This window comes from Doryrhamphus excisus, chromosome 4 (genome assembly GCF_030265055.1).
Source record: "Doryrhamphus excisus isolate RoL2022-K1 chromosome 4, RoL_Dexc_1.0, whole genome shotgun sequence".
In the NCBI taxonomy this organism is placed as follows: domain Eukaryota; kingdom Metazoa; phylum Chordata; class Actinopteri; order Syngnathiformes; family Syngnathidae; genus Doryrhamphus; species Doryrhamphus excisus.
In genome coordinates, this window is record NC_080469.1 from 2565001 (window position 1) to 2580247 (window position 15247).

Consider the following 15247-nt stretch of genomic DNA (forward strand, 5'->3'; position numbering starts at 1 on the left):
ATTCCTATGGACAATTTGGAGTCGCTAATTAACCTAGCATGTTTTTGGAATGTGGGAGGACAGGGAGAACATGAAAACTCCTCACAGAGATGGCCGAGGGTGGAATTGAACCCTGGTCCTCCTAGCTGTGAGGTCTGCGCGCTAACCACTCACCCACCGTGCAGCCTGTATTAATCTTCTTTTACTCTAAATCTTCTCACCAAAAATGCAGGAATATCATGCCCAGCTGGAGGAGATGCGAGTTTCCATCCGACAACTGGAGGAAGACCTGTCCGCTGCTCGTCGTCGTAGCGACCTCTACGAAGCAGAACTGAAGGAGTCTCGGCAGAACAGCGAGGACCTGAAGAGGAAGGCTGCAGACTACCAGCATAGATTGCAAAAGGTGTCGGGCTAAAACAGTCCAAAACAACTTAATATTTGGAATACAGGAAGTGAATAAATATACTGGCAGGCTTTGCTTCTTCCTACTCGTTTTGGACATGCGGAACTGTGAACTGAATGATATGATGTATTCCATTATTGCATTTAATGAAATTAATCCATTTCCATTAGCATTGGCAGCTAATTGGGAACACTCATGACTCATATCTTTCAACAGGCTAAAGAACAAGGAAAAGCAGAGGCAGATGAGCTATTCACCAAGTTAGAAAAGGTACTTCAAAAAGGACCTTTCTATCATCTGATAATACAGTCAAACTTGTTTATGTCTAGACCAGGGGTGGGCAAACTTTTTTTTTGGGGGGGGGGGGGGGGCAGACTATATATTTTACACGTAACAGTCCACCTGGTATTATTGTATCTGTAAAATTGTCATGCAATCTGCTATTATTATTTATTATTTTATATTTAAATATTTTAAAAATAATAAAATATTATAATAATTAAAATAAAATTAAAATAATAATTATTATATTATTATTATGTAAAATATGCAAATATAACAATATTATTATATATAATTAATATAATAATTAGCATTAATATAATAAATATAATAATCATAATAGTTATAATAATAATATAATAATTATTATTTTAATTTGTATTATTATTATGTGCTTGTGTCTCTTTTTTCAGGAGCACTTTTTGACTCGCAGGCCGCATTGATATGCGGGGGGGGGGGCAGACTATATATTTTACACGTAACAGTCCACCTGGTATTATTGTATCTGTAAAATTGTCATGCAATCTGCTATTATTATTTATTATTTTATATTTATATTTAAATATTTTAAAAATAATAAAATATTATAATAATAAAAAAAATTAAAATAATAATTATTATATTATTATGTAAAATATGCAAATATAACAATATTATTATATATAATTAATATAATAATTAGCATTAATATGATACATATAATAATCATAATAGTTATAATAATAATATAATAATTCATTCATTCATTCATTTTCTACCGCTTTTTCCTCCCGAGGGTCGCGGGGGTGCTGGAGCCTATCCCAGCTGCCTTCGGGCGAGAGGCTGGGTACACCCTGGACTGGTCGCCAGCCAATCACAGGGCACATATAGACAAACAACCATTCACACTCACATTCATACCTATGGACAATTTGGAGTCGCTAATTAACCTAGCATGTTTTTGGAATGTGGGAGGAAACCGGAGTACCCGGAGAAAACCCAGGCATGCACGGGGAGAACATGCAAACTCCACACAGAGATGCCCGAGGGTGGAATTGAACCCTGGTCTCCTAGCTGTGAGGTCTGCGCGCTAACCACTACACCGCCGTGCCGCCCAATATAATAATTATTATTTTAATTTTTATTATTATTATGTGCTTGTGTCCCTTTTTTCAGGAGCACTTTGTAAACAACAGACCATGTCAAACAACGAAATTGATACAACCATCAAAAGGTTGGCTCAGGCCATGATGCCAGGTTGTATGTTGAGTTTAAATTAAATACTTTGGAAAGATTGGGCGGGCCGTATTCAAACACTTGGCGGGCCGGATGTGGCCCCCGGGCCGTAGTTTGCCCACCCCTGGTCTAGACTTAGTCTTAGTCCGCGTTGACGTTTACTGCTTTTCATACCTAAAGAGATGATCTCTATAAGTTTGTTTATGTTGACATGTTGTTGACATTGCATTGTTTCTATCATCAGTAATCGTCAATAAATGTGCATTATCACATACTATAGTATTAATCGGCCCTGTACCCTAGAAACCGCCCATGAATGATACGGGAAAAGGCCGAAAATGATACTGTGTCAAAGTATAGAGAGTTTAACCATGTCCAGTATCAGCCCCCCGTAGCTGTCCACTCTGGTATCGTGCCCGTGAAACAACCAATCATATAACAGCGCACAGTTTGTTTTTGCTGCCGTCTGTGCTCTGTCAACATGTCGGCGATTGACACTCCCGGCGAAAAATATAAATAGGGAAAATAGCAAACAGAATATTCGAAATGGGACGTTTTATCACCATTAATGAGGAGGACACTCTTGAAATTATCGAAAAAACGAAAAAATACAAATACAAGTCGGGCTTAATATTCTAAACTCTGCGCATTTATCACTACAATTTATTTAATTTTAATTTTTAAATTAAAATTTTAAATTACATTTTTTTATTTAAAATGTAATTTAAAATGAAAAAAATAATTAAAATTTTAATTTTAATTAAAAACTCCATAAATATTCCTAGTGCTTCTCCAGTCACCAAAAAACCCAAACTTTTACCCAAACTGATTAATGGAACTTTAATTGTCAGACATTGATAAGATAAGACTGTTGATAAAATATTATTGTTGAAATATTTTTGCAATTATTGTGTTTACAATGTTTATATATAACACATGTAATAAACTGACAAAAATTCTGGACACAAAATGGTCTTTTGATTAAATAGTACGTGATAATAAGCTCGTGATTAAATAGTATGTGATAATAAGATCATCACATGGTTTGTCTGGTATCAGGCCCAGTATCATGCCCCCAAGTGTCAGTATCAGATACATCATCTGATACATGATACCTGGCCTGATACCAGACAAACCATGTGATAACCTATAAATATCATCCCATCCGAGACTTGTCAATTTAAACGGGTTCCACTGTATTGTCCTTTTAAAGCAATACATCACACAATCTAAGCTAAGCTAACAGTGCTTTTGTTTTCAGACCAATGCAGAGCAACAGACAAAGATCCAGGATCTGCAGGAGAAGCTTACTAAGGTAGAAAAATCCTTCTTTTGAAATTAATAATTGATGAAGTGTGTGCAGCAAAAACCCAATAATGGATGAAACAGCATTTTACTTTTTTGAGGTAAGTGCATAAAAGCTTTGTCTAATCCTCTCATTCATGTTTCTTTCTTTGTCTTAAAATGGTGCATTTATGTCCAATTTGACCCATTTTTGGAAATCAGAAAGCTTTTCCCGTTAGTGAAGATAATTTCTGGACTTTTGTCAAAGAACCATTAGTCACTAAAAAAGACATGTCCGTTTGAAAACTCCAATCCCAAGGCGTTAAAATCCAGTTCTGAAGCAACAGACCATCTTCAAAGCATGAAGTTGGCCAAAGAGCGCATGGAGCGAGATCTCGAGAGGTTACAGAACAAGGAGGACTCCAGCGACAGTCTACGTCGACGCCTCCGTGAGACTGAGGTACTGACTTTCAGCTTTTCCACAGCGAGTCAATGGATGGTTTTGGGATAGATTCCCTATCTGATGAAGCTTGTACCAATACACAACTATGATACACTGAGGTAAAACAGCACAAACTGTTGTTTGTGTAAACAATAACAAGACCGAACCGTTCCCCATGTTCACAAATATTTGTGTGCCCAATTTCCTGGAGTCAAAATCGACCACCTAACCGACCTGGGCTTTGCCAACTGAGCTGAAGGGACCCCTTGACAGGTTCAATAGGCACTGAATCTGGGACTGCATGTCGACTGGTCCAAGCCTAAACTAATACAGTAAACCTCGGATATATCGGACTCGGATATATCGGAAATTCGCTCACAACGGACAGATAAAAAAAAAAACCGATTTTTCTGTAATGCATTTCCAATAAAAATTCATTGCATATATCGGATTTTTTATCGCCTATTTCGGACAAAATCTCCAGTCCCGTTCCAATGCATTTCCATTAAATTTCCCTCGCATATATCGGATGGCCACATCGTGGCGCTCCGATTCGCCGAATCGTGACAGGCCGCTATACGACGTCATTTGCAGCGTTTGCAGCGTTGCCTGCGCGTCCAGGTACATTGGAAACATAGTCAAGGAAGTGCCTTTTTATAACGGATAAAATCCCATTTACGCATATACCGGATATAAAGCCGATATATGCGTAAAACGGACATTTTCCGGTATACGCATATAACGGATTTCGCTTATATCGGACAAAACCAGTGGGAACAATTGAATCCGATATATCCGAGGTTTACTGTAGTTAGCAATAGTTTTATACAGTAAACCTCGGATATATCGGACTCGGATATATCGGAAATTCGCTCACAACGGACAGATAAAAAAGAACTGATTTTTCTGTAATGCATTTCCAATAAAAATTCATTGCATATATCGGATTTTTTATAACGGATTTCGCCTATTTCGGACAAAATCTCCAGTCCCGTTCCAATGCATTTCCATGAAATTTCCCTCGCATATATCGGATGGCCGCATCGTGGCGCTCCGATTCGCCGAATCGTGACAGGCCGCTATACGACGTCATTTGCAGCGTTTGCAGCGTTTGCAGCGTTGCCTGCGCGTCCAGGTACATTGGAAACATAGTCAAGGAAGTGCCTTTTTATAACGGATAAAATCCGATAAAATACGCATATACCGGATATAAATCCGATATATGCGTAAAACGGACATTTTCCGGTATACGCATATAACGGATTTCGCTTATATCGGACAAAACCAGTGGGAACAATTGAATCCGATATATCCGAGGTTTACTGTAGTTAGCAATAGTTTTATACAGTAAACCTCGGATATATCGGACTCGGATATATCGGAAATTCGCTCACAACGGACAGATAAAAAAGAACTGATTTTTCTGTAATGCATTTCCAATAAAAATTCATTGCATATATCGGATTTTTTATAACGGATTTTGCCTATTTCGGACAAAATCTCCAGTCCCGTTCCAATGCATTTCCATGAAATTTCCCTCGCATATATCGGATGGCCGCATCGTGGCGCTCCGATTCGCCGAATCGTGACAGGCCGCTATACGACGTCATTTGCAGCGTTTGCAGCGTTGCCTGCGCGTCCAGGTACATTGGAAACATAGTCAAGGAAGTGCCTTTTTATAACGGATAAAATCCCATTTACGCATATACCGGATATAAATCCGATATATGCGTAAAACGGACATTTTCCGGTATACGCATATAACGGATTTCGCTTATATCGGACAAAACCAGTGGGAACAATTGAATCCGATATATCCGAGGTTTACTGTAGTTAGCAATAGTTTTATACAGTAAACCTCGGATATATCGGACTCGGATATATCGGAAATTCGCTCACAACGGACAGATACATAGTCAAGGAAGTGCGTTTTAATAACGGATAAAATCCCATTTACGCATATACCGGATATAAATCTGATATATGCGTAAAACGGACATTTTCCGGTATACGCATATAACGGATTTCGCTTATATCGGACAAAACCAGTGGGAACAATTGAATCCGATATATCCGAGGTTTACTGTATATGTTGGTGATGGTCCCAATCATCATCCCAATTACTCAATGATAACATAACGATAATATATATCGGGTCCAAGTATATTTGAAAGTAGGCTGAGGTTCACACTGGGAGTGACCAGGATGGATAGGATCAGGAACAAATACATGAGCGGGACATTACATCTTCGAGACAAAAGTCAGAGAGGCCAGATTGAGATTAAGATAGACGGAATTTGATTTTCTGTGGCGACCCCTGAAGGGGAAAAGTGAAAGAGAAAGAAGACATTTTCCTTGAGTAGTTTTACAAATGCTGTCAAACTGAAAAGTTTCAACGCAATACAAATGATGTTAAATCACCAGCGTGTTGACATTTTGGTCAATCTGATGTAACCATGTTTGCACTTGTGTATAGGATGGTCGAAAGACTCTGGAGAACCAAGTGAAAAGGCTGGAGATCGTCGAGCGCCGTGAAACCAAAATGAAGGACGATATCCACAGCAAGGGTCAGCAAATCCAGCAGATGGCAGATAAAATCCTGGTATGCCACTTTTCGCTTGCTAAATAATCAGTATAAGTATATAAAAGTATAAATATAAAAGTATAAGTATACTGTATACCCCATCAATGTATATATCCTGAAAGCTCATCTATTTTACTGGTTATTCCGTACAAATATAAAGAACTCCTAGAAGCACATGTTGGTACTTGTTTTGTATATTTCAAAAGCAGCCGTTTGAGTGTTAAGTTACTGTGTGATGATTTTAGTCGTGACTTTCCTTGTAGCTCATGATTGGCTCCTGCTAAAGAAAGCGCTTCAGCCTCACCCACCTCACCCGCCTCAGCCGGCTCACTCGCCTCACCCGCCTCACCCGCCTCACCCGCCTCACCCGCCTCACCCTCCCCATCACCTTTACCAATACTGACACTTTTCTTTTCTTCGAACATGAAAAACATCCAAAGCACAACAAACCAACCAAAATCAATACAAATAAAAATATCTATGTATATATAAACGTACACATGTTCGAAAGGGGGCGGCACGGCGGTCTAGTGGTTAGCACACAGACCTCACAGCTAGGAGACCAGGGTTCAATTCCACCCTCGGCCATCTGTGTGGAGTTTGCATGTTCTCCCCGTGCATGCGTGGGTTTTCTCCGGGTACTCCGGTTTCCTCCCACATTCCAAAAAAACATGCTAGGTTAATTAGCGACTCCAAATTGTCCATAGGTATGAATGTGAGTGTGAATGGTTGTTTGTCTATATGTGCCCTGTGATTGGCTGGCCACCAGTCCAGGGTGTACCCCGCCTTACGCCCGAAGACAGCTGGGATAGGCTCCAGCACCCGCGCGACCCTCGTGAGGATAAGCGGTAGAAAATAAATAAATAAATGAATATTTATAGAGCCCTCTAGACATGAAATAACACCCCTACAGTCATCTTTCCATTCATGTTACCCATTATAGTTGACTCTGTTGCTGTTGCCGTCTTGCCAGGTCTCACAGCTAGGAGATTGGGGTTCGATTCCCCGCTCGGGCATCTCTGTGTGGAGTTTGCATGTTCTCCCCGTGCATGCGTGGGTTTTCTCCGGGTACTCCGGTTTCCTCCCACATTCCAAAAACATGCTAGGTTAATTAGCGACTCCAAATTGTCCATAGGTATGAATGTGAGTGTGAATGGTTGTTTGTCTATATGTGCCCTGTGATTGGCTGGCGACCAGTCCAGGGTGTACCCCGCCTCTTGCCCGAAGACAGCTGGGATAGCCTCCAGCACCCCCCGCGACCCTCGTGAGGAAAAGCGGTAGAAAATGAATGAATATTACCTTAGATTCAGCACCAAAACCCTCCCCTTCTCTTTTCAATTGTCGTTGTTTATTCATGACAGGTTCATGATATAAATATGACTCACCTGTTCTTCATATTGTTTGATTAAAGTTAAATTACAAAATCATTCAATTATTTTTTTAGAACATTTCAAGTTTTTATTCTGTGTAGACAGGGAATAATATATGTTTTGTTTGGGATGAGGTTGGAATCTGGGTGGGACTTCTTCCCACTCCCTTTCGAACATTCATTCATTCATTCATTCATTTTCTACCGCTTATCCTCACAAGGGCGGGTGATGGAGCCTATCCCAGCTGTCTTCGGGCGAGAGGCGGGGTACACCCTGGACTGGTCGCCAGCCAATCACAGGGCACATATAGACAAACAACCATTCACACTCACATTCATACCTATGGACAATTTGGAGTGGCTAATTAACCTAGCATGTTTTTGGAATGTGGGAGGAAACCGGAGTACCCGGAGAAAACCCACGCATGCACGGGGAGAACATGGGGTGGGAGGGTGGGAATTGAACCCTGGTCTCCTAGCTGTGAGGTCTGCGCGCTAACCACTAGACCGCCGTGCTGCCCTTCTAATGTAATAGTAATGTAATATGATTAGTACAGTTACTTTTATTGTGAATGTTGATCAGAAATCATCAGAGAACATCAACGTCAAGCTACCTAGAGGGTTTAGGGGAGTCAAAAGTATATTGGGGTGGACTCTGGAATAGGCTGACTCGTTGTTTTGAAGATATTGAGCAACGTTTCAGACATCAACATTGAATTATGAGATTAAATTATGTTTCATATACAAATATATTGAATGTATATATTTTATGTACAGGAACTTGAAGAATGTCTGCGGGAATCCCAGGCCACAGCACAGCGGCTGGATGCACATCTGAAGCAGAAGGAGAAGCTCTATGAAGATAAGATTAAGGTGAAATATTATAACATATAATATCACTGGTGCGACACAATTTCATCAGTTTTTGGTACATATCTTATAAAAAAAAAAAAAAAAACATAATTTGTCCCGTTAAGTGATAATCCTGCCTGTGTGGGTGTAGGTGTTGGAATCTCAGATGAAGGCGGACATGGCTGATAAAGAAATGCTGGAGTCCAGTCAGAGTAAATATGAGGAGGAGGTGCGGGAGAAGTGCAGCATCATCAGCGAACAGAAGGCGGTAAGAGCTGACGAGCGAGGAAGTGACACTATTTCTGGCATATTTTCACATTCGTCACACTGACATAGATTTCATGTTTCGGTCATTATTAAAATGTTTGATTTTTGATTTCTGGTTTCATGATTTCAAAATGATGTTGGCAATCATTTCCAAACAGACCATAAATGCCATGGAGTCGAAGATGAACAGTCTGGAGCAGAGAATTGCTGAGCTGTCCGAGGCTAACAAACTGGCAGCCAACAGCAGCATCTACACCCAGAAAAATATGTAAGTAGTGATTGCAAATTATTATTTTGGGCAATGGATTCCATGCATGATGTTTGACCGTGCAAAAAAACCAAGACAGATGCGCATTTTCTGTACAAAAACTGGGAAAATTATTATCAATAATTGATTTGTAGCACGGGCGGCACGGTGGTCTAGGGGTTAGCGCGCAGACCTCACAGCTAGGAGACCAGGGTTCAATCCCACCCTCGGGCATCTCTGTGTGGAGTTTGCATGTTCTCCCCGTGCATGCGTGGGTTTTCTCCGGGTACTCCGGTTTCCTCCCACATTCCAAAAACATGCTAGGTTAATTAGCGACTCCAAATTGTCCATAGGTATGAATGTGAGTGTGAATGGTTGTTTGTCTATATGTGCCCTGTGATTGGCTGGCGACAGCTGGATAGGCTCCAGCACCCTCGTGAGGAAAAAGCAGTAGAATGATATGCAGGGATTTTTTTTCAGGAAGTACTCTCCTGAAAGAGGCATTTTCTCCCAATTTGGAGGTTGCTGGTTCGATTCTCTTTTCTCACCGTGGCTATATTTGAGGCGACCAGTCTGGGGTGTACCCCGCCTTACGCCCGAAGACAGCTGGGATAGGCTCCAGCACCCCCGCGACCCTCGTGAGGAAAAGCGGAAGAAAATGAATGAATGATTGCAAATTATTATTTTGGGCAATGGATTCCATGCATGATGTTTGACCGTGCAAAAAAACCAAGACAGATGCGCATTTTCTGTACAAAAACTGGGAAAATTATTATCAATAATTGATTTGTAGCACTACGTCCAAAAAACTTGGTATCGCGATGTTTCAGCTCTATCCACAGATTTCCTTATTCTGGCTAAGCCATTCCATCATTTTGATGTTTGTTCCCAAGCCGCCCTGGAAAAGTCTATTCCCGGGTGCTCTAGAGAAGGATACCACCTCGTCTATAAAAGGTTCTAGTAATAACTAAGGCCCATAACATGATGAATGTATGTAAACAGTATTTCCCCCACCCTGGACTGGTGGCCAGCCAATCACAGGGCACATATAGACAAACAACCATTCACACTCACATTCATACCTATGGACAATTAACCTAGCATGTTTTTTGGAATGTGGGAGGAAAAACCGGAATACCCGGAGAAAACCCACGCATGCACGGGGGGAGAACATGCAAACTCCACATAGAGATGGCCGAGGATGGAATCGAACTCGGGTGTCCTAGCTGTGAGGTCTGTGCGCTATCCACTCGACCACCGTGCAGCCCATTGTAGAAAATAATAATTAATTTTTATTTATTTTAATTATTTATTTAATAATCACCTCGTACTTCAATACAAGGTACATTATTAAAAAAATTAAATAAAATTAAAATAAAATAAAAAAATGTAAAAATGAAAAAAAAAATTTTTGAACCTTTGACTATATTAGGAAAGCAGGAAGTGAACAAATGTAACAGTTAGTGATTGTAAAAGTACCAGGTGGAGGGGTAGGATTTAATAAGCTTTGCTTCTTCCTACTCCTTTTGGACATGTGGAACTGGGAACTGATTATGGGATGCACTCAATTGAAAAAAAAATTAAACTATATTAGGAAAGCAGGAAGTGAACAAATGTAACAGTTACTGATTGTAAAAGTACCAGATGGAGGGGTAGGATTTAATAAGCTTTGCTTCTTCCTACTCCTTTTGGACATGTGGAACTGGGAACTGATTATGGGATGCATTCAATTGAAAAAAAAACCTTGAACCATATTAGGAAAGCAGGAAGTGAACAAATGTAAAGGTTATTGATTGTAAAAGTACCAGATGGAGGGGTAGGATTTAATAAGCTTTGCTTCTTCCTACTCCTTTTGGACATGTGGAACTGGGAACTGATTATGTGATGCATTCAATTGTAATCTGATGCATGTTCAAATGAAATAAAACCATTAGCATTAGCATTAGCATTAGCATTAGCATTAGCATTAGCATTAGCATTAGCATTAGCATTAGCATTAGCATTAGCATTAGCATTAGCATTAGCAATGTACTAGCTTGTTACTGAGCTTTCTGCATCTGCATCTGTCATGGCAGGAAAGCCCAGGAAGAAATGATCTCCGAGCTTCGCCAGCAGAAGTTTTACTTGGAGTCTCAGGCTGGGAAGTTGGAGGCCCAGAACGCCAAACTGGAGGAACATCTGGAGAAAACAAGTCAGCAAGAACAGAGCCATAAGAGCCGACTCCTGGAGCTAGAAACCAGGCTCAGAGAGGTTCATATCAGCAGAAACGATGAAAACATTGCCATACCTACAAGTGTAAACATTTCCATGCGTTGCCTTTTTGTCTTCATAGATTGGACTGGAGCACGAGGAGCAGAAGTTGGAGATCAAGCGTCAGGTGACAGAGGTGACCCTGTCGTTGCAGGAGCGTGAAGCCCAGGTCAACAGCCTGCAGGCATCTCGTCGTGCGTTGGAGAACCAACTGCAGCAGGCCAAGACGGAGCTGGAGGAGACCACCGCGGAGGCCGAGGAGGAGATCACGGTGCTCAGGGTGAGACACGGATGACTTGTAAACAAACGGTCTTTCAAATCATGTCATCCACGGGCTGGAATCTTCTTGTCAAATCCAACAGGCACACAGAGACGAGATCCAAAGAAAATATGACGCTTTGAGAGACGGCTGCGCGGTAAGCGCCACCATTTTTTTTTTTTTTTTTTCCAGGTTTATGCAGCGAGCGGCTGTCATCTAATCATCCAGGCTGCTTTACCAATTGCCATCTGTGTATTTACACTTTGCCGACCTTGCATCGTGTGTTGTACGTGCCAATATGTGCTCATATACTACAGGCCCTGACTTATTACTTAGCTTATGAAAACACTACTTTACGCATATTATACTATGCTATATTACCTGCGGAAGCTAGGAAAACCAGGGACCAGTTTTTGTCCCAGTCTACCCCCCCACGTTTGGCACCTTACGCATCAGTACTGTTCTTGATTTGTAATTAAAAATGGGAGTAAATCTTGAGACGCATGCTAACTCGCAAACTAGAGCGCTAGCGACCTAAACAGTAGCCTTCAAGTTATTTCCTTTCAACTTAAAGAGCCAAAAACTTACCACTTCCACACGGATAGGGAGGATAACTATTAACAGTTATTTAACCTTTAACATGAACATTAATCAAACGTAATAATTTTTTTCTGGGTACATGATACCATACAGCATCCATATCAAACTTGCGCGGGGCCGCGCTAACATTAAACTTTCATATCAAGGCGGGGGCCTCAAAGTAGTGTCCTTGTTATTTACAACATATTGCGCAAGTGCAGGGTCTTGAGACACATGCTAACTCGCAAACTAGAGAGCTAGCGACCCAAAACGGTAGCCTTCAAGTTATTTCCTTTCAACTGAAATAGCCAAAAACTTACCACTTCCACACGGATAGGGAGGATAACTATTAACAGTTATTTAACCTTTAACATGAACATTAATCAAACGTAATAATTTTTTCTGGGTACATGATACCATACAGCATCCATATCAAACTTGCGCGGGGCCGCACTAATATTAAACTTTCATATTAAGGTGAGGGGCCTCAAACTAGTGTCCTTGTTATTTACAACATATTGCGCAAGTGCAGGGTCTCGAGACACATGCTAACTCGCAAACTACAGAGCTAGCGACCCAAAACGGTAGCCTTCAAGTTATTTCCTTTCAACTTAAATAGCCAAAAACTTACCACTTCCACACGGATAGGGAGGATAACTATTAACAGTTATTTAACCTTTAACATGAACATTAATCAAACGTAATCAATTTTTTCTGGGTACATGATACCATACAGCATCCATATCAAACTTGCGCGGGGCCGCACTAACATTAAACTTTCATATCAAGGCGGGGGCCTCAAACTAGTGTCCTTGTTATTTACAACATATTGCGCAAGTGCAGGGTCTTGAGACACATGCTAACTCGCAAACTAGAGAGCTAGCGACCCAAAACGGTAGCCTTCAAGTTATTTCCTTTCAACTTAAAGAGCCAAAAACTTACCACTTCCACACGGATAGGGAGGATAACTATTAACAGTTATTTAACCTTTAACATGAACATTAATCAAACGTAATAATTTTTTTCTGGGTACATGATACCATACAGCATCCATATCAAACTTGCGCGGGCCGCACTGACATTAAACTTTCATATCAAGGCGGGGGCCTCAAACTAGCATAGCCTAAACTAGCATAGCCGCGTGTTTAAGACCCCTGATCTAAGACATTTTCTGTGCGGGTTATTGTGTGTAACTGCTCTATAGGAGACCACAACTCAATACAAAGTGTTGAACAATGAGTATAATATGTCCCCTTTAAAAAAAAAAAAAACGCGGGCCGCATGTTTGAGACCTCTACACTATGCCCTCTTTATATCCTGGTGATGTGTTTATGGGCCATGAAAGCATAGCCTAATTAGAGATGAAAGTTGAAATAACAACAGTCATTATTAAGCACTTGCTTCTTCTTAGTCACTGTACCCCCCCTCCCCCCGACCCCCCCCTTTTGAGCAATATGTAATCAGCACGAGTGAGTTAGTGCTTTGAATGACAGATCAACACAGCATCCATTGCACACTGTTGACTTCCCCGCCACGCCATCACACAGTATGAAGATGCCGCTGTCATTGTGCCGCCTCGGGGGAGAAGACGCACCGAGTGTAAACATTACAGTCAGCCCGTTTATGCACACAAAAGATGTGTTCCACCCCCCCACACTGCCGCCACCTTGAAATCATGTGACAGACATTTATTTCCATGTTCATATTTCGACGTGATGCTACAGGTGATCACTGACCTGGAGGAGCAGCTGACGTCACTGACCCAGGAGAATGCAGAGTTGAACCGGCAGAACTTCTACCTGTCCAAGCAGCTGGATGAAGCCTCGGACGAGAGAGAGGACCGTCTGCAGCTCAGCCAGGATGTGGACCAGCTGCGTCGGGAGGTGGCCGACCGCGAGATGCATCTGAACAACCAAAAGCAGGTAAGACGCTGTGGTTGAGATCTAGAAGATGGAGGATGGAGTATTATACACATTATAATATACTGTAGATCAGTTTCTGTTTCAGTAATCAGCCAATCAGGAGGGGAGCTTAATGTCAGTTGACTGATTCTACATAGATTTTTATAAATTCCCTTCTCATCAAGTCATAGTTTTTGTCCTAAGTCACATTTTGTATGCCAGTGTACAGTGGAACACATTTAAGTTGACACACCTCAGAATGGCAGACTCACGTCGACATAAGCAGTTGGCGACATAAACACAAGCCATTGCTACAAGCCCCTACTTGCACATTTAGACAATAGGAGAATGGGTGATAATAAAGGACAGGTTTTTTTCCACATTTGTGCAATTTTTTAAATTATTGTGTATTTTTATTTTTATTTTTATTTTTATTTTTATTTTTATTTTTATTTTTATTTTTATTTTTATTTTTATTTTTATTTTTATTTTTATTTTTATTTTTATTTTTATTTTTATTTTTATTTTTATTTTTATTTTTATTTTTATTTTTATTTTTATTTTTATTTTTATTTTTATTTTTATTTTTCATTAATTTGGTTGTCAAATTATGTTTTTTTTATTCTAAAAATACAATTTGACAGGAAAAGTCAAGAAAACAATTATTTACGAGAGTAATGTCAAAATATTAGGAGAATAAAGTCAGAATAATAAGAAATAAAAGTGGCAATCTTATGAAAAAAGTAGAATTAAAAAAATATCTATCTATCTATCTATCTATCTATCTATCTATCTATCTATCTATCTATCTATCTATCTATCTATCTATCTATCTATCTATCTATCTATCTATCTATCTATCTATCTATCTATCTATCTATCTATCTATCTATCTATATATATATATATATATAGTGCAAGTTGCACAAAAAATTGCATAAAAAATATATATATATACATTGTGCAAGTTGGAACACATACTAAAATTTATATATTTTTATATTTTTATATTTTTATATTTTTATATTTTTATATTTTTATATTTTTATATTTTTATATTTTTATATTTTTATATTTTTATATTTTTATATTTTTATATTTTTATATTTTTATATTTTTATATTTTTATATTTTTATATTTTTATATTTTTATATTCCTGCCTCTCCTGCAATGTAATTGTCGTCAGTTTTGATGAGATTTTGAAGCCTGACACATTTTCAAAGACGCAACAACGACTCGGTTGTGTCGTCAGCGCCTCTTCAATGCAGTATTTTTCTGTATTGTGTGCAAAAATTCCCAAAACATATCATCCACCATTATTATTATTATTTTT

The 15247-nt window shown here is 39.6% G+C and overlaps 1 protein-coding gene across 9 annotated transcripts in view; it reads left to right on the plus strand.

Moving 5' to 3' along the window:
* Positions 1-15247, plus strand: part of LOC131127713 (citron Rho-interacting kinase) — a 65642-nt gene that overhangs the window by 22247 nt on the left and 28148 nt on the right. For all 9 annotated transcript variants that reach the window (XR_009129553.1, XM_058069870.1, XM_058069866.1 and 6 more), the window contains 12 exons: positions 212-382; positions 599-652; positions 3141-3194; positions 3483-3623; positions 6082-6207; positions 8336-8431; positions 8562-8678; positions 8836-8945; positions 11000-11174; positions 11257-11454; positions 11537-11590; positions 13737-13934. Coding sequence is in view for 8 of the 9 variants with exons in the window: in XM_058069870.1 (XP_057925853.1) it covers positions 212-382; positions 599-652; positions 3141-3194; positions 3483-3623; positions 6082-6207; positions 8336-8431; positions 8562-8678; positions 8836-8945; positions 11000-11174; positions 11257-11454; positions 11537-11590; positions 13737-13934 (1494 nt within the window). In the remaining variant the exon portion in view is untranslated. The remainder of the gene's footprint in view (positions 1-211; positions 383-598; positions 653-3140; positions 3195-3482; positions 3624-6081; positions 6208-8335; positions 8432-8561; positions 8679-8835; positions 8946-10999; positions 11175-11256; positions 11455-11536; positions 11591-13736; positions 13935-15247) is intronic.